We start from the raw sequence: 19,025 nt of genomic DNA on the forward strand, positions 1-19,025 counted from the left end.
AAAGGTCAGACGTTTCCTCTTTTATAACAGAGAGAGAGAAGAGACTCCGGTGCAGAGTCCGCGTCCAACTTAAGAATAAACTCAGCAGACACAAAATGCTCGTGAATGGAAGATATTTACACTTAAAGAATAAAATACATCTCTGCAGGAATCGTATGCATGAATATATTTTTATGTGGTTCCGACTCCAAAACTTATACATGCAAGGCTACATGGAATAACGTATACTCAGCACTGTTGAAAGCCCTTATTGGTCTGACTGGGATATTGATATACAGCATATTGATTGTCTTTGACACTTAAGGGGGTTAAGACAACAGACTGGCAAATCTGTGTCACGGCTAACCCTTGTCAGCGCTGTTAAAAATATTATATTTTTGGGACTTGTCATTCATTCCAGTGACAGACTGCTTGTTTGTTTTTGTTTTTTTAATATGTCACGTTTTCCAGTGCTCGGACGATTTACAGTCACGGGAACAATAAGGACTTTAAGAAAAATGCTGCTAGAAAAATCAAAGCGTTTATAGTACAGAGTAAATACAATCACTTCCTGACTGCTACATTGAACTGAATGATTATGTTTGAGGAAAGCTTCCGCACATGTCCAACTCCAGCTCCGCCTTCAAACCAGTCCCAGCCTTCGTGTAGATAAGGTGAATATGAACTTGTGGTCGTAAAGTGTTAAAATAATAGGAAGAAGGACATGAAACACTGGATTGTCTTTCTAGTGTGATTGTGACTTTAAACTTCGGTTTTAGACTTTAAATACGATGTGCTCCGGCCGAACCAGGATTGTCTTTGTCCTCAGTGCTGAAAACCAACCTGTAACTTCTGTTCCCCATGTTTTGTCAGACTCATAAATTAGCACTAAAAACAGTTTTAGGCAGTTATTTGTAACTTTCATTTGAAGCTTGCGTACGCGCGGCACAACTTTGGCATCGCCACATGGGAGAAAAAGAATCCTTCCTTTGTTATAAAACCACTGCTCTGTTCACTTCTTTTCTTTTTTTTGGGGGGGGGGGGTGGGGGTCTGAGATTCCTTCCCACTTGATTTTCCCATCTTAGCAACTTGCCGTTAAGTGGCGGCCGACGGAGGTCGACCGCCGAGCCAACTAGTCAGCACTGTTCTCAGGGACGGCTCTCCCAGGACGTCCCGCAACCGAACGGGGGGTGGGGGGTGGGGGGGCTCTGGTGAAAGTCCAAATCGTGCTCGTCCACTGCATACGAGTGTGTGAGAGAGCGGAAGAGACAAAGAGACAAGTTATGTGACGTGTCGTTGGTCGCGCATCGATATTTGAGGACGGGACGCCGCGGTGTGTAACAGGCTGTGTCATGGAAACGTTTGGGTCCTCGCTGGAGTTTATTCAAGGAAGCCATTGATTTTTCTTTTTTTTTTAATTTTTATTGAAAAGACCAGTCCGTGTAAATGCGGAAGACACTCAGAAAACGTTAGAGGTCATTTCTGTTCTTTGGGTTTGACAGAAGCACAAAGCCCTTAAAGAGTCGCTCTGACACAAAACCCACGCGGACGCCCGACGTCCGACATCTGACACTAAGTCATGTTTTGGTTTTTGTTTTCTTTGAAATGATTTGACTTTTCCGTTCGCGACTGTCCATCTTTTTGGTGTCTGACGAAACAGACGGATGTTTTTCTCTTTCAGTCGTATTTCAAATTCGGCTCTGTGCCCGCGTCCCGTGCAGATGACACGACATGAAACCTGAATAAAGATTATTATTGATACAATTTGTGTGTGTCGCTGTGATACGTTTGTGTTTGTGGAGGCGGCGGGCAAAGAAAATGTGTGAACACTCGTAAGACTGTAGGGAATCCGTGGAAGCCCGTAAGAGTCGACTATGGAATTTGAGCGCTTGGAAAATAGGTGATTTTGCAAAACCGTTTTTCTGACTCTCGCTCAATCAAGTAATTAAAAAGAACAATATAATTTTCATAACATATTGCACTGAAGGCAGTAGCATCCCAACAGTGCAGCTGATTTATACTGTAGGTATTTGAAAAAGGCCCAATTTTAGCTGATGCTGCTTTTCAAAGAACGTAACGTTGGATTCCTTCAGCATGCGTGAACACTAAATGCACTGATGCTGGCATCTTTTTCATTTGTACAGTTGTTTGTCTTCAATTTTAATTTGTACAGTTGTTTGCTTTTTTTTGCTGCCGTTGTTGTGAGTGTGTCATGTGTACAACTATGTGCCCTTGAATTGCCCCTCGGTGACAAATATAGTTTCTCGAATTGAACTGAATCCAATTGAAAATTGAAAATTGGTTTTCATGTAACTATGAATCTTGTGTGGGCAGAATCTTCCAAACCTACAACAAGTCTGAGTCGGGGGTTAAATATCGTCTGTGGATAAAATCATGAACTTACTTTGAGTCCGAACGTTAAACGGCCGACTTTGTGTTGAGTTTTTGATAGAAACACGTTGATGTGGATCTTGACTTTATGCAGGTCTGTGTGTGTGTGTGTGTGTGTGTGTGTGTGTGTGTGTGTTGGATGGGGAGGCGGGGCTGTTTCAAAAGGCAGTTGTTCCCTTTAGTTACATTTAAAACATCATTTTGAATTTTTTTTTTTCCACATTGGATCATTTGGCATCTTTAGTCAAATAAAGGTCTTTTTCCTCTCGAGCGCTCAAACACAATGGTATTTTTTTTTCGACATTATTTAAAACCATGAGTTGCCTCCCAATATTTTTCACGTGGAGTAGAATAACTGCTGTTTGAAACCTCGCCCCCCCCCACCGCCCGGCCCTCAGATCCTCTCACTGCGGCTCAGGGCTTAGTTGACCAGGAGCTCCTGGTACTGCTCAGAGCGCAGGAAGCGGCCGAAGGAATCCTTCTCCATCAGGGCGTAGATCCTCTTCTGGGCCAGCTCGAAGGTCCCGGGGGAGAGGTCCACCAGGTTCCTCAGGGTCACGTCCTTGGTGAAGTGGTCAATGTTCACCTGTGGTGAGAGGGAGAGAGACGAGGGCGTGCTGTGAGGAAGGAGGATGACTCATCATCATCGTCGCCATCTCATACTGAATATGAATATAAACATGAAATGCATCACATCCTGTGTGCCAGAGGATTATGACCAAAAAAAAAAGACCAAAATTCTTTTTTACAATAACTGACCGGATGAGCTCTAATAAATGTAGGTCTTGTGAAGGAATAATCAAAAAAAACTGACGACTTTTTGACTTAAACTTGTCGTCATGATGTTAAAAACTGATTGCGCAGTGTGATGGTGATGGAACAAAACGACACCATCTGTCCTAATATTGGTCCAATGAGTCTTGTTCTGGAGACTTATTAATCCGACCAGATGTTTAACTCGAGGTTCTCTTTTTAAAATTGGGATCTTGACGGTTGTTTTCTGCTTTGGACAGTAGCCAATTGGGTTTTTGGGTTAGCCATGATGCTAACGCTGCCGCTAGTCAACGCCGGGAGCCAGAACACGAAGCTCTTTCTTCTCCACCGTTATCTCCAATGTGCTGTTAAGAACTTCCTCAGGAAAATTGCCTGCGTCCTTACCGGCGTCGCTACGACGCCGATCGAACAACAATACCACCTGCAACCACTAGGGGGAGTGTAGGTTGCCTGTTGCATCTTTAACTTTAAGTCGTCGACAACATTTTAACGTGCAGTAGTAGTGATAACTGAACTGCAACGAGAACCATTTGAGCGGTTTTTTTTCTGACCAGTGGAGAGAAGATGAGAAACGCTTCGCCGGTTTCCAGTCGGACTTTAATCTCTCAACACCAAATGTTTTCCTCGGTGTGTTTGCACTCACTCATGCATCACGGTATAATACATCAAGCTGCATTTTATTGCGGCAGCTTTGTTATGACCAACAGATTAACCTTCATCAATGCACACATATTTACTGCCACCTTGTTTTCAACAGCTGGGATTTTTTTTTGGGGGGGGGGGGGGGGTGCACTGGGATGACCAGTGGCAGGTGGTAGCTTCATGTATTTACCGTACAAACACAAGAAGGGTATCGATCTTCTCTTTGGCCTCTTTGCAAGAAAGCAAAAAAGTGTATTCCCTAAAATGTTGAACACTCTCTGAGAGTCATACTTGAAACGTTGGCATGCGTCAGTATGAAAAGCGTGATTAACGTGATAAGGCCGGGAGTCGCTGACCTCTCTGGGTCCCTCGGACTGGATGTAGTCCTCGTAGATCTTCTTGGCCTTGGCGGCCATCTTCACGGGGCTCTTGGTCTTCTTGAAGTCCTCGCAGGCGGTCCAGAACTCGACGTTCTCGTCGCTGAACTCGGACTGCAGGAAGCTACGGAAAGACGTCAGCCCGTCTGATGGAGAGAGGACGGGGGAGGTGTTGGATAAAAGAGATGATTAGAGGTAGAGATGAATGGATGAAAGAACAACACACGATTTTCTTTGAGCCCTTTTCTCGAGCTGATGTGGCGATTCTGAACCTGAAGCCTTTGAGTCACAGTGACATTTCTGAAGCACGTCAAACAAACAAAAGCTCAATTAAATGAGAAACCCATCAGACCCATTAGCAAACAAGCTAAATTGAATTCAAAGAGAGTCGCTACCATAGACTCTGTATCAAGGATCTTGGATACGCACGCTACCATCTTGAGTTCCTGACGTCGTTTGTAGCCAGAATCCCGTCGACACGTGCGTTCGACCAATCATGCATCAGTCTCAGCTGTCAATCATGGCGTTTCACCCTGTTTTTATTGCATCAAATCACTGATTGAAACCAAACTTAAAATTATGATGAGAAAATTCTGAAATAACAGAAATCATCTTCAGAAAAGTTTTATCTGATGTGTCCTTTAACTTTTTAGTTTGGTCCATGTCCCATCTGCTGACATGGAGGAGGCGGGGCTTGTGACCTATACCGCAGCCAACCACCAGAGGGCGATGGAGATGTTTTGGCTTCGGTCTATCTTCACATACAGTCTTGTATGAAAAGTGTATTCGACATAATGAATGATAGGACAGGATAACCAATAGACAGAAGATTTGATCCTCAATAAAGATTTCGTCTTTTAAAATCTGCCCGCGATGCAGCGTGTCAGGGAACTGACGACAACAATGTGCTTCTGCAGCAGCAGGACCGCTGCCTCCCGCAGCGCTACATGTCAGATGTCACGTGGGCACCGTGGTTCTTTCCATAACAAGTCCTGTCATGTTTGAACAAAGCCATTACGGAACATTTATAACACACGCCAGGCCAAAGAAGGTGCTGTTTAAACAGAGCCACGTCTGAAAGCTTTTCACCGCATGGTGTGAGCAGGAGGGAACCGGTGGAAAAACAAAAGGAAAAAACACAACTGATCTATAAAACGCCGAGAAATTTGTGTTATTTCCGAGGAAAGCGAGCAAGATACAGGATTGTGTAATCTACTTTTTAACCAACGTAGAAAAATGTCTGGAGACTTCTTTAAAACTTCACAAATGACGTAAAGAAAGAAAGTTACATTTATTGAAAATAATTAAACTTGCTTCAGTGGACAAAAAGAGAAAATGACATTTTTGAAAGAGAAAAAGAAACTCAAAAATAGAGACTAAAGTTTTATTTTGGACAAATACATAAAAAGAACAGTGGGATACCCCCCCCCCCCCCCCAAAAAAAACCCCAAACACCCACTCATTGTAATTCTACACAATGCCACTTAAAAGTGTCATTGTCTGAATGGGCATGTGCTGCAGACGATAAGCATTCTGCTCACGGCCTCGGGCTTTTATCTGTGATCTAAATGTCCAGTTTGGTTCAAAATAGAACCGAGTCGCAATCAAGCCGCTGTTTAGTTTTTTTCCCCTCAACAGGCCTTCGGTACAAGGACACACAAAAAAGAGAAGCGCACACACACACAAGCACTGATGACAATCTGCTCTGTTGTCAGACCGACAACAGAGAGTGTTGCCTCTTGTGCAGCGCGTACGATTATTATAATTACGATATTTTACTTCCACGTCGGCGTAATTCAGCCGCAATTTGATGCAGATTTGAATCAGTTTTTATTTTTATAGTCATTCATTCTCACACAAAGTATATGTCTGAACGAAATGTCCTTTCTCACAGGCCGAATTTTTTTACAAAGGGTGGTTGATGCATATGATTACTGGTGAATATTGTGCGAATATACGTATGAATATATGCATGAATATATGTATGTAAACACAGGTAAAAGTTTCCTTGATGGATTAAAAATTGACAAAACTTTTTTTTTAAAGCAGAAAGAACAAAAGAGCGGAGAGCAATGTAATTATCATTATCCCCATATGATTAATATGAGTATGGAATATAAATTCAATATAGTGTAACTGTCACTATAAAACTGTAAAAAAAGTATATAGATGAAAGTATCAGTATATACTGTACAAATTGTTGGTATAATAGTAAAATAGTAGTATAATAGAATATAGTTGACGTACAATGTGTTTCCTGTTGCCATGATAATATACATTGCATTATGCACCTTTTTTTTTTATTAAAGTGGACGAGGAGGGGGCAGTTCTACATCTGAGGGGGCAATAACTCATCGACAATCCCATGGGAATTAGCAAAGAAGAGGCAATAAAGAATGACGCTAATGTAAAATCTCATGGAGATAAATAATCCTGTCGCGGCAGTTTGCAGCAGCCGTGCAATAAATCAGCGTCGGTGGAATCATTTAGACCCCCCCCCCCCCCCCCCCCCCCCCCCCCCCCCCGGAGAGGTTATCATAACACACACATGACCCCTGTGGCCCAACACACACACACACACACACAGATAGTCATGCAAACACAGAAACAGAAACATGCATCGCTCCCTGCTACTAGAATTCTCTCAAGGAAAAGGTCGCCTGCCACCCACGGAGCCGTGCGGAGGAAATGTCTCTGCGTTCATGTGTGTGTCCGCCCGTCGGCAAACATCTGCACTCATGTCTGTTTTCACTGCACAGGGATGTGAGTCTGGTGACGTTCGCACGGGGAGTTGATTGTCGGTCTGGTTCTGTGCACTCTGAGAAGTGAACACTGGAGCCGGCGGCTGGTTTCTGCCGTGTGTGTGTTTGTGGTTGTTAAACGGTTTAAACCATGTTGACATGACCTCATCTTCTGGAAATCATAATCAAAATATGTCTATTTTACAATAAGAAAATGCTCCTGAATTACTTAACTTACTTCAAAGATCTTAATCCCAAGTGGATACGGATCGGAAAACCACGTAAGGCGACCAATGTTTAGTCAAGTTGTTTTAAAAAGTAGGTCAACAGACTTTGAGACATGTTTGTTTTGTGTGTGTGTGGTTAATTCCTTGACACGAGTCACAAGCACCTTCACTGCGTTTATCTCTCGTTTCAGACGGACAATATAACGACCAGCTAACACGATGCGTGCGTTGTTATGGCAACCACGACCTGACGGGTGTATTGTACGTGTTTAAACAACTCTGCTAGACAAACACTAGACCTCAGGGATGTGTGTGTGTGTGTGTGTGTGTGTATAGACGTCCTATTCACACCAGTAGCTGGTGTGAATACTAGGGAAGAACAAAAGTGATCCATCAGTATTGAATGCTAGCGAGCTGCAAAGGAACAAGCAATCATTTCTTTGAGGTAATCATTTTATATTTAAAAAAAAACAAGTCTGAGAATTATTTTTATAAGGTTTACAAAAAACAAACATTAAAAGTGAGAATATATAAGAATTTTACTTTTAAACATTCAAAACCTCAAAGGTAATCAATTAGCTCAAATTTACTTTTTGCAGAAATATCATACTGAAGTTAGCATGCTAACCAGCTAGCTAACATGAGTACTGTTCCTCTGCTACTCCCGCCTCCAATGAAGATGCTTTTAGTCAGTCTCACAATAATCAATGAAAACAACCGACCGGTTACATAATCAGACTGTGGATAAAACCTGTAGTGAAAACTATTTCATATGGGTTTGACAAAATGTCAACAGCTAACCTGCGCTAAGGTAAAAAAAATGAAGCAAAAAAAAGCACTTAGTTACAAATAGCACTTATTTGATGAAGGTTTATGCACTCGTTAATTCTTGCACTTTGAATAATATCTTCATGGTTGAATGCACTTATTGTAAGTCGCTTTGGACAAAAGGGTCTGCTAAATGAATGTAATGTAATGAAATTTAATGTTAGATTAATTCAAGCTAACGTCAGCTCAACGTGAAGGTGAGGGTTGAAGCCCGGTTGTGATTGGCCAGTGAGCTAAATGACACACAGTGGGCGGGTATAGAATTCATTAATTTATTTTTGTTTTTCACCTTAACTTCCTGCTAGTATGCTGCCCCCTATCTGTTTGGAGTGTCACGCCAACAATTCTGACACATTGTCCCTTTAAGAATGTTCTTTGGTCGTGTTGTAAAGAGAAAGAATGTTGGATACAATCCAACCGTTACCTGTGTACAAAATGACAGATCCCAAAAGTGACGTGACCATCTCGATCGCCCCCTAGGGGCTGTCTGCAGTATGGGTCATTAAACCCCTTCTCCTCCTTGTTAGCAGGTGAGAAATGGAACGAACCCCCCCCAAAAAAATCCAAGTTACATGCGAAAGTAAGTTTTACCCAATGATGGTTTCTGTTAATTTAGGTAGTTCTCATCACACTTATGTATGTTTAATGGTTTATTTTTCCAGTTTGTTTGGTTTTAATTTTAATTTGGATGCCATAAAAGGTCAGGTCGAACGTCATGATTGACAGGTATCGCCGGAGATGGAGATGCATCTTTATCTACGTCTGTTATTGTTCGTTAAAGTTATTGGGGAGATTGAGGGTGTTTATGTGTGAGTGCACGTCAAAGAGAGAGAGAGCGAGTGAGAGAGGTAAACCTACAGCTGTTGTTCAGGACTCGGTCCAGACTCTCGCGCCACTGAGCAGCTTCCTCGGGAGCGGGCCTGCGCACAAAACAGCCTCAGGTCAGGGACACTGGTCGAGATCACAATGAGAGTCACCGAGACACAAGCTAAAACACAGAACGTCTCTGTCACGATGTGGGAGGATATACGCTTTCCACTAAGCCCCCGAGAGTTGAACCTGCGGATGCTCTCCGGAGCAAACTGCTCGCCATTACTTTGTTTACAAAAGGCCACGGATACAGAACAAGGTTTTGATCCAGACCATGAATCGGTCTTATCTCAATGATCTGCGGCGGCATTCTTTCGCTATTAACGAGCCGCACGCGGACGACGCAAGCGATCCTCGACATCTGGAAGGCTTCAAACGACCTGCGATTAATATGCAAACGTTTGACTGCGTCCTCTGACGTCTCCTCACTGCCGCCAGACTCCAAGTCGGGGAAGGATCACATCTGGTCCCGTGCATGAGCCGACGTGCAGGAGCTTTTTAGACGACTGGGCGGAATTGAGAGGGGATTCCATTCGGTGCGTGGGAACTGCGTGGCCGCTCCGTCGCCTTTATGGGAGGCACTCTGCAAGGTTTTTAAAACGACAGCCAGTGATTGGTGGGCTCATTCTAACTCATTAAGTGCTACGGCTCAAAATGTATCCTAGACAGACTGTTCCTGGGGTGAAAGTGGGCTAGCCCAGAATATACCTGGAGTATAAAACAGGTTAGGCTATATCATACCCCCCCCCCCCCCACACACACACACACACACACACACACTCAGAAACCAGCCCTATGAGAGTTCCTGTTCTGACTAAACTATTTTAGTCCAAATGAACCCCCGAACCCTCCAATCTGATGACTTTGCGATCGCTATTTCCTAACCTTTCCGCAATTTCTAAAATTTGTCATCGTATTTAGTAATCTATTACTTTAAAGACTCCAGTATGTCATTCCCCCTGAGTTACCTTACTTAAGAGAAACACAAGGGGGTATAGTCTGGACTAGTCCAAATATATATCAATTATGATGGGGGAAAAAAGATCTGGACACTGAAATACAGATTTATTTAATAGTAAAGAGAAGGGGGGTAATAATCTGGACTAGAGAGGTATATTCTGGGCTGTAGTCCAGTTTGTATGAAACAGACCCACCTCTTTAACCCCAGGTATAGTGTGACAGGGCGTCAATGTGCGCTGCTAAACATGGCCAAGTTTGCAAATCGAGTTAATATTCCCCTCTGCTGGAGTGAAGAGCGGAACATTAAACGATTCCACTATCAGAATACTGTTGAAATGAACATGACGCTCATAAATGAGTAGGATAAATACTGGGCAGGACCAACACTGCATTTTCAAGACGTGGCCACGAAACAGGCGGCGTCTCGCACGTAGTTCAGCTCCAACTCCACGTCCCGCCTCACACTGACATCTGGGCCTCTGTGGAGGGTCGACGACCTCCATCATCCCCCACATCTTTTTGGCTTCTCGCCGGCGTTTTCCCGCTCTGTCCATTTACCATCCCTCTACCCTCTGGTTAACGTCCCCCCCCCCCCCCCCCCCCCCCCACCCCGAGGAATAGGAAACACTCACTTCTGCAGCTTCTCCGGCTTCTTCTCCGGCTTCTCCGGGTAGGGGATGATGAGGTCCAGGGCATTGTCCGGCTTCTGCAGCAGAACGCCCAGTTTGGTCTTGATCTCCTTCGCCCTGCGGGGGGGGGGGCAGAGAGCGGACGGGAGGCTCGTGTGACAAAGTCTTTGTTTTTAAAGTAATAATAACTCAGGGCGCCACGCTATTCATACACCACAGAGGATTAGCGTGTCAGGTGTCTGAGGGATCAAATATAAAAAAAACTTCTGGCAGAGAAAAAAGGCATAAAACACAAGAGTTATTAAAAATTTTAAATAAAATACATTAACAACTAGTTTGACATTTTTTTTTAGATAAAGTTTTAAAACTCTCATATTCAGTGAAACATAAGAATGTATTTAGCTATAGATACATTGACAGCGTGCGAAAATGTTGTCTCTGTTTTGACATCATAATTTGGAAACCAGTATTAAACCAAATAGGGTGAACATATTTCATTTTTTGTGGTTGGGTTTTTATTTTGACCAGTGGGAAACTTCTCTGAGCTTTTTTTTTCCTGATTCTCTCGAGTATCAGATTTTATTTTTATCCGCATTAAAACCCACAAAACATCCGAGTTAATAACAAAAAAATGACACAGATGAAGCACAGATGAAATATTGTTGAGGTCCAAACAGCTCAGCTAAGGAAGAATTACCAGGACACATAAATTCATTAAAAAAAATGAACTTTCACGTGGAAACAGTTCACCTGTGAACGAGCATGTTTTTTTTTTTAAATATCTCATCTTTTTTTTTTATCACATTATGACCAGAGCGAATCTTATGAAGATTAGAAATCAAACAGCGACACACTGTCCCGGCACAGGGGCGACCGGTCAGGCGGTGCTGCAGGTCTCACCTCTCCAGGCAGCTTTGGGGCAACGCAGCTAATCCTTTACACATGTTTCCCGGAGCTTTGGGTCGCGGCACTCGTCAGAGAGAAGTGGAGTCGGGTTCTTTTCCTTCCTGTGAGTCTCGGAGTCCGATTTTGTTCCTCCTGTCTGACTCGGGGCTCTCGGCGCACGGGCAGTTATACGCAGGGACGTCCTTCGGGCTCCGGGCCAACGGCTCAGCCAATCAGGCTGGAATGTGCACAGCAGTCGAGGAAGGATGTTTGTCTTCGCTTTTCCTTTTTTTTTTTTAGATGTGAGCGGCTGTGTGATTTGAGGTTTCAATTAACCAGCAGACCCAGGACAGAGAACAGGACCAGGCCCTTCAGATCTGATGTCTGGGTGCCATTTCTTACGCGTGACACATTGAAAACACAGTTGTTGAAGGTTATTTTTATCGTCTTTTGCAATAATATTTCTCCGACATCTTCGACATTCAAGATCTGGATTTTGAATAATAGTCTATTGTAATTTTGGCCTCTGAATCCAGTCATTTAACAGGAATGTGCATATAAAATCCAAATTGAGTAAAAAAAAAAAAAAAAAGAGGGCGGGGGCACGATTTTTATTGGATATCTGAGGTTATTGATATTTGATCTGTCGAAGACACGCGGCTGTTAGCAGGAGCAGAAACTTGTCTGGATACCAGTCACAGCTGTTCTTCCCCCATTTGACGGCTCCAAGTGAAGTGTATCGCGTCAAGTGCACAAGCTCGGAGGAATCACATCGTGATGTCGGACAGACAAAAACTTCTTTTTAAATCAAACTTTTCCACTGAGAATTTAGATTTTTGATTTTCTTTTTTACTTACTTCGACCAGAAAACATTTCCGGACTTAACTTGAACTGTTTGTCGTTTACTTTACTCATATTTGTTTCTTACTCATCATAAAGATTTTTGTTACAGTTTTTTCTGAAAGATGCCACCATATGGTTTAATATTCTCATAAATCTTTTTGCCATAAATCTATTCATCATTTCAAGGCCTTAACTGCAATAGGACTAAAAACACACTCTGTGCATGTATTCGATTCGATTAGAAACAGGGAGAGACAGATCGCGCGTGATGCGATGATGTTTCGTGTTATTCTATCCTATGATTCACTCATCAGTTTGATATATTATACTCCCAGGGAGGCCGAGAGCTCGCAGCCGAACTCGCCAACTCCCTGTGAAACAATAGAGTCTCCACGGGCTCATATAATATTAATTCACAATTGATAACACATTTATTAATCGACGCAGAGACGAGATAAGTTTCACTGACGCCGAAGCACATGGGCTCGACGTTCGGTTGACTCATGTTCACGAAGCAAGACACGCAAAGTTGCAGTCGCAGTTATGACTTTCATTAGAACCGCGAGGTGTTCGTGTACATAACCATGGTCCTAAAAAAAAAAATGACAGTGACCCGCGGCAAATTCTCTCTCATCAGTTTCCATGGCGATCGACGCTCCGGTCTGCGGCAGACGTCGCCGCGACTACGGCAATTTAGCCCCGTTACTGACTTTGAAGTCCGATGAGCTTGTTGCCAGGGGCGACATCGGATCGGCTTTTTGTCGAGCCAGGTCGGTCTTTGGCGTAATGACACTGGGGCAAACTCAAGAACAGACTCTTAATACTGGAATGTGTCACTGTACCGGAGGACGGTTTGGCCAAAGCGCCACTGGGATCTAAGCACTACATGAATGTACACGGGGTGATTTACAATAAGTGCATTCGACCGTGAAGATATGAATCACGAGAGCACATTCACCTGTATTCAGAGAACCTGAACCTTCGAAGACCTGTCCACGTAGAACAGCTCCGAGTTCTGCTCGAATATCCCAAAGAAAAGGGAACACATCTCATCAGTTCAATGTATTTAAGCAGATGTTTCATACACCAGGTACAACTTTATTGGTTTCAATTTGAATAAAAGCTTCAGTGGATTCAATAGGAACCTGAGCGTCCTTGACTGGCCGATCTATGTGTGAGTGCCACGGGAACTCTGACAGTGAAATAAATCCTCGAAAAAAACCGCCCGGTGCTTGAAGGGAAACATTCGGATGTGTGTGTGTGTGTGTGTGTGTGTGTGTGTGTGAGGCGGCAGAGTTCCAGATAACTGGTAAATACATAAATAAATTAGTAAATAAATAGACACAGCCCTTGTTCCAAAGAACACTGAGTTTACTGAGACGAAGCGACGGGAGCCGCCGGCCAAGAGAAGCCAGATGCTCATGAAAAGGATCAGTTTGTTGAGTCAGAACATTTCTCGAGAAACTGCTTTTCGCTTCCGTGTTATCAAAGTCTGGTTTCCACCAGACAATGGTGGCCTGTCACACACACACACACACACACACACACACACACACACACACACACAGTACAGTAAGTGCAGCACTTATTGAAATTGGCTTTTCTTTGTAACAGCGCTTTCACTCGAGGACCAATAAGAAAGCTTGGTACAGAGAATTCTTCTTCTTCTTTCTTTCTTTCTTTCTTTTTTCTTTTTTTTTACTTATGAACAGCCACCGTAAATTCTCCCCGGACTCCGAGAGGTGAGGTGAGAAAAGAAAAAACAGACTTCGGCAGACCGCGTTCACCAGTTGGCCCTCCAGGCGCTTCGCGCTCAATTCGCCGGGACGCGAACGCCGCAAACGGAGCAAGCGATGGTCACCTCATGGCACAAAAGAGCCCCGACCGCCAGAGAGAGATGTCCGGGGGGGGGGGGGGGGGGCAGATGTTGATAACAGGGAGTAGAACAAACTACCCATACTGGTAGAAATTGGCCATTTCAGTATATTTATAGATTGTCAATGATTCCTGCAATGTCCCTATCAAACCGTTTATGACAAAGAAAACATCATTGAGGCTTCACAGTTCAACCATAAACACATTTGAATTGTTTGGATTGGATTTTGTTCCCCATCTATTTGTGCTTTGCAAGTTTTTTCCACCTTCACAAACGTTTGCAAGGTTTTCCAGGAAGTGCATGCGGCTCCTAGTAGATGAAACACGTCAATGGAGAGAAGCAAAAGCGCAAATTCAGGCAAATGCATACTTTGGTCACGTAAAAAAAAGCAAACATAAATGCACAATCTTTTCAATCTTTTTTTTTACATAGTTTATTCTGTCCACGCGCGCGTGTTTATACAGCGCTTCTCTTGTCATAGTCACACGCACTCAGAAGAAAAACCCCACAAGAGCCGCCAGACACAGTCTGGGTGATCTCGCCATGCGGACCGCGATCCGACCGTCAACCCCTCGGGGTGGTGGTGGACCGCCGACTCCGGGGGGGGGGGCGACAGTGACCCCTGAGCGACAGTGACCCCTGAGCGACAGTGACGTTTTGCTGAGAGACTGTATTTGATATTCGAAGCCATAACCGATGGCAGCTGTGCGGCACGGAGCCCAAACCCCCCGACCCCCTTGGAGCCTCGGCGACACCTGGTTCCAGTTCACTGGTGTCTGTGTCACCGAGAAAACATTTGCCCTTTTGGTAAAACATGTAGTGATATGATCGTGTCTCTATCAAACCATCAGCGGTATTTGTTGTCCGCGGAGGGAAATGATGCGGCGCGCCTCGCAGTGCTCCAGATGCTCTGGAGCCGGCTCTCGGGGCCTCGGACGCTATGTTCCAGAGAAAATACCAGCGGGTCGCCGATCCCGAGCCGATCCCCGGGCTTCTCTTTGACCCCTTGACCCCTCGGCTCGGGAGATGAACAGGGATCAGCGGCGGTGCTCCTGACATTTCGCTCACTTTCCCACTGGTTAGGGGCTCAACAACGGGAGCTCTGGTGTAAACACTGCAAGGCACGTGTGTGTGTGTGTGTGTGAGTGTGTGTGTGCGTGTCCGGGTCTCACGGCAAAGTCAGCAGGGGCTTTGCGGCGGAAAGCAGAATAAGGCCGCGATTGTTGTCGCTTCCTAGTTCACTTCTGAACTAACCCCGTGGATCGACGCCCGACGCTCTCCGGGTTTCGTTCGGCTCGCGTCGCATTTTCTACGCGCCAAATCTCTGCGGCTCCCGAAGCGGAGCCGGGGGGGGGTCACGCGGACCAGACGGTGGAATCGAACCCCCGGGCTCCTCCGGGGTCTGGACGACGACGAGCCCCTCGCACCAGACCGACACACTGAGCTCCAGTGTGGGAACGAGGCTCAAAGTGTGAAATCCCTCCAGCGGTCAGATAAGCGCCGCATTCATAATAAATATTCAGTCCATTAATCTGCGGCCTCTGTTGTGCAATGCACAACTTGTTTAAAAGAAAAGGGGGGTTTGTGTGTTGAACATTATCTCATGCATTTGTCATGTCTCCTTTTTATTAGTTTCAATTAATTTCTCAGTTGAAATGACTCCTTCTTGTTTCACTTTCACCTCAAAGTTGTTGTTGTTTTTTCCCGTATCGGGTTCGAAGGTCAAAGGTCGGAGGACGAAGACGCCGTCCAGACCGCAAATCCACCTCAGGCATATTTGGGATTCGTGCAACATACTGTGAAACAAATTGACCAATAAATCAGGGTCAGTGGAATGTATACGTCTTTCCTCCGTGGTAAATGTCACTCAGACTTTCAGAGCGCCCTTCGCCTGGAGCTCCTCCTCCGATTCATCAACATGAATTTCAATTTTAAGTTATTATCCGCGTACGTGTGAACGGAATAACATTTACAAATATGAAAATAGGACGCATTCGAATATAACGGTGCAGAAAAAGGTTTCCGTCCAACGCTTCCAACCTCTTAGAAAATCGGGCGAATGGGCCTCTCCGGCACATTTCACTTGAGTCGAAAGAGAAAACAGATGTCGGGGAGCTGACTGAAAACAAAACAGCCCAAACGCTGAGCGCTCCGGTTAGTTTCCCCCGACCGCACGGGACTCGACGTAACCGTCCCATGTGCCGCTCGTGATCACGCCAAGCGCTCGTGTCACAGACGTGCCTGTACGGTGACACAGAGGTCGCACAAGGTCATCGCGCACAGGCTGGATCAAAGCCACGACAGCACACGCACACACACACACACACACACACACACACACGTTGGTCTCTGTGCAGTAAGTGTGTTTTGGACTTTTGAACTTTCTTTTTTTTTCGCTTCGTTGGCGAATCCAAATTGGGCGGAGAACTTCCGCAGCAGCGCCGGACCTGCGGCAGGAGGCCGGGCGACTGCGGGGACGCGTCCGGTTTTCTCAGCGCTCCGTGGTCGCGGCGCCCGCGAGAGGAAATTAAAAAGATCGGCTTCTTCCCACGGCAGCGTTAGTTGTTTTGACTTGACGTTGTTTATTTGCGGAGGCTTTCTCCGACGGAGCTGTTTTCTCTCGAAATTGCCACGGATTTCTCTCCTCTTTACAGAACCGCGGCCTGAAACACTTGAAGGACGGGGGCCAGGGGGCCAGGGGGTCGGGGGGGGTCGGGGGATAAACAGCGCTGCGTCCGTTATCATTCCCCGACGCTAGAGAAATAAATCGCAATCCCCCGTCCGGAGAGAAAATTGATTTTCCGTTGGAGAGGTCAGCGCAGAGTTAAACACTGGATCTACGGCTGCGTAACACAGATTACACCGGCTGCATTGATGGAGCATGTGATTGACACGCCGTGGATTACGAAATATAGAGTTTGGACTTGACTTGATTTTTGTGCGACAGCTCACGTACTGCGTGTTTGTCCTGTCCACGCCTGAGCAGGGGCTACGTCCAGGGGAGGCCCCGGCTCCGGGAGACGAGACGCACGGGGCGGGCCTGGCGCTGCGCGGGCGGCTAATGGACTCGGAAGATGGGAACTCAAACAGTGACGCCCGGTCTCAGACACCGAGGGACAAAGAGACGCCGCCGCCGCCGCCGCCGCCGCCGCACAAAGACACAGAGTCTCTGTCGCTTCTGTCTCCTGACGGGGCGGGTTTTTTTGGAAACATTACAGATACAGTAAATTTGAGAAAAACAACATCAGACCGGTGCAGAACGGAGGGACGATGATTATATATATTCTTTTGCAATTTAGTTACAGTGTATTGTTGTACAGTATGTCGTTGTGTGGCCTGTAGTTATGTATGCAGTATAAATACATGCAGTATACAAACATATATTTTGTTTCTTTCTGCGATAGTATGATGTTGTAAAGTTGGGGCGGGACTACACCTCACACACCTAACCCTGCTCCGTCTCGAACGCCTCCTTGTTTCGTCCTTCGATGGACTCGGACGGATTTGTCTGTTTGTGTTTCATCACTGTGTTTTCATCAGATTCTTTAGTTGTTGACTGTCGAAGTGACCGAGTGCACAGAGAGCAGTGAGGACGGAGCAGGGGATTGACGCCAGATCCGCATTACCCCTGAGGAAATTGACAAAACATCTCTAATATTTATGGAAACATGGAAAAAATGAAAAATCATGGGTCAACCTGATCTGCACCAAAACGTGTCGCTTTATTCTCGGGTGCAAATCAGTTTTCCCAATCCAATTTTTTGTTGTTGTTGCATAATCCCGCTGACAACGAACAACGAAAAACGTTCAGTTTGACGGAGAACGCACTTTTCCAAGCGCAAATGACAAAAAGGAGACTCGACACGTTGTCGGCTCAATCCTCAGTCCGGCTGTTTGTCAGCTTCTCTGCTGGTCCGTCACAGAGTCTCAGCCTCCGTTCCGCCGCGCCGATGCGGATTCCGTGAAACACAGACGCTGTAATGATTTTCCAGACGACTTGACCTTTGACACGTTGCACCACTTTGCATTCTTTCGGCTGTGGGGGAGGACTAGGAAGAAGATAAGTCCATTCTTTTCACTGACGCTTTGGCCTCGTCTGAACTCTTTGAGTCTAATCTCCGCTCTGAAGATTCACTCATGTAGGCGTTGACTGTCCGATACTTAGGAGACAACAGAGTGACACACACACACACACACACACACACACACACACACACACACACACACACAGTACGTGTCGGGAGTGAGCTTTCCGTCGCGTTGGGACACGTCTCTGAATGCGTCGTCATTGTGCAAACATCTGGTCCCCATCGCGTCGCCGCCGGCAACAGAGCAGTGTCGACGCTGGGCGTTCTGGTGGAACGCATCGCGATTAGACGTGACAAGACGTGCGAGGCGCGTCGAGTCGAACGACTGTCAAAAAAAACACGCGCAGACACAAAACGGGGAGGAGTTAATTCCCCGGAGGGCGTCTCGGGACGCGACGGACGCCGAGGCGTGGCCGAGAGAGGACAGGTCAGCCCGGGTTAGAAAATCTAAAACTGTACGCCGACGTCGCGCCGCCGTGGTGACGTCACGCCGCCGTGGTGACGAGATCAGAGTCTCTGATGTGATCAGCTCCAATCAAGCTGCGTTCAATCGCCTCGTGTTTGTACAGTCGAGAGTGTGACACAGTGTTTCGCTTTACAGGAGCCGTTTCATATTTTCCCACAGCATTCATCATGTCTCCTGCTATTCATCTTTACTATTATTACCTACATATTTTTATTCTGTTAGCTTTTGTTCTCTGCCCATCAAATCAAAAAGACGTAATTTACTGTAAACTTGCAATAATGCAAAAAAAATTACAGTTCGGGAATTCAAAATCCTACTTGAGTAAAAAGTATCATCAGAAATGAACATGTTCTTCATCAATGATTGATATTTCTCATCATATATTAATGTGATGATTTTAATTGCACTGTTTCCCAAACTGCGGGTCTCGCCCCGCTGCAGGGCCACA

The 19,025-nt window shown here is 45.4% G+C and overlaps 1 protein-coding gene across 1 annotated transcript; it reads right to left on the reverse strand.

Annotated features, from left to right (window-relative positions):
* Window positions 1-11,480, reverse strand: rgs5a (regulator of G protein signaling 5a). Its single transcript, XM_035647802.2, has 5 exons — window positions 11,320-11,480; window positions 10,423-10,536; window positions 8,819-8,880; window positions 4,144-4,310; window positions 1-2,957 (listed from the first exon to the last, which is right to left on the reverse strand). The coding sequence occupies exons 1-5, from the start codon at window positions 11,361-11,363 to the stop codon at window positions 2,793-2,795; spliced, it is 552 nt and encodes a 183-aa protein (XP_035503695.1). The 5' UTR covers window positions 11,364-11,480; the 3' UTR covers window positions 1-2,792.
* Window positions 11,481-19,025: the final 7,545 nt, after the last annotated feature.

The sequence above is a fragment of the Scophthalmus maximus genome, chromosome 13 (genome assembly GCF_022379125.1).
Source record: "Scophthalmus maximus strain ysfricsl-2021 chromosome 13, ASM2237912v1, whole genome shotgun sequence".
Taxonomy (NCBI): domain Eukaryota; kingdom Metazoa; phylum Chordata; class Actinopteri; order Pleuronectiformes; family Scophthalmidae; genus Scophthalmus; species Scophthalmus maximus.

What these genes read in the sequence shown, in the direction of transcription:
- rgs5a (XM_035647802.2), bottom strand. Translation starts at nt 11,363, where the DNA reads ATGTGTAAAGGATTAGCTGCGTTGCCCCAAAGCTGCCTGGAGAG. An exon ending in CCCCAAAGCTGCCTGGAGAG is followed by an intron (nt 10,537 to 11,319) that starts GTGAGACCTGCA and finishes CCCCCCCCGCAG; the next exon opens with GGCGAAGGAGATCAAGACCA. An exon ending in CCGAGTCCTGAACAACAGCT is followed by an intron (nt 4,311 to 8,818) that starts GTAGGTTTACCT and finishes TCTCTCCATCAG; the next exon opens with ACGGGCTGACGTCTTTCCGT.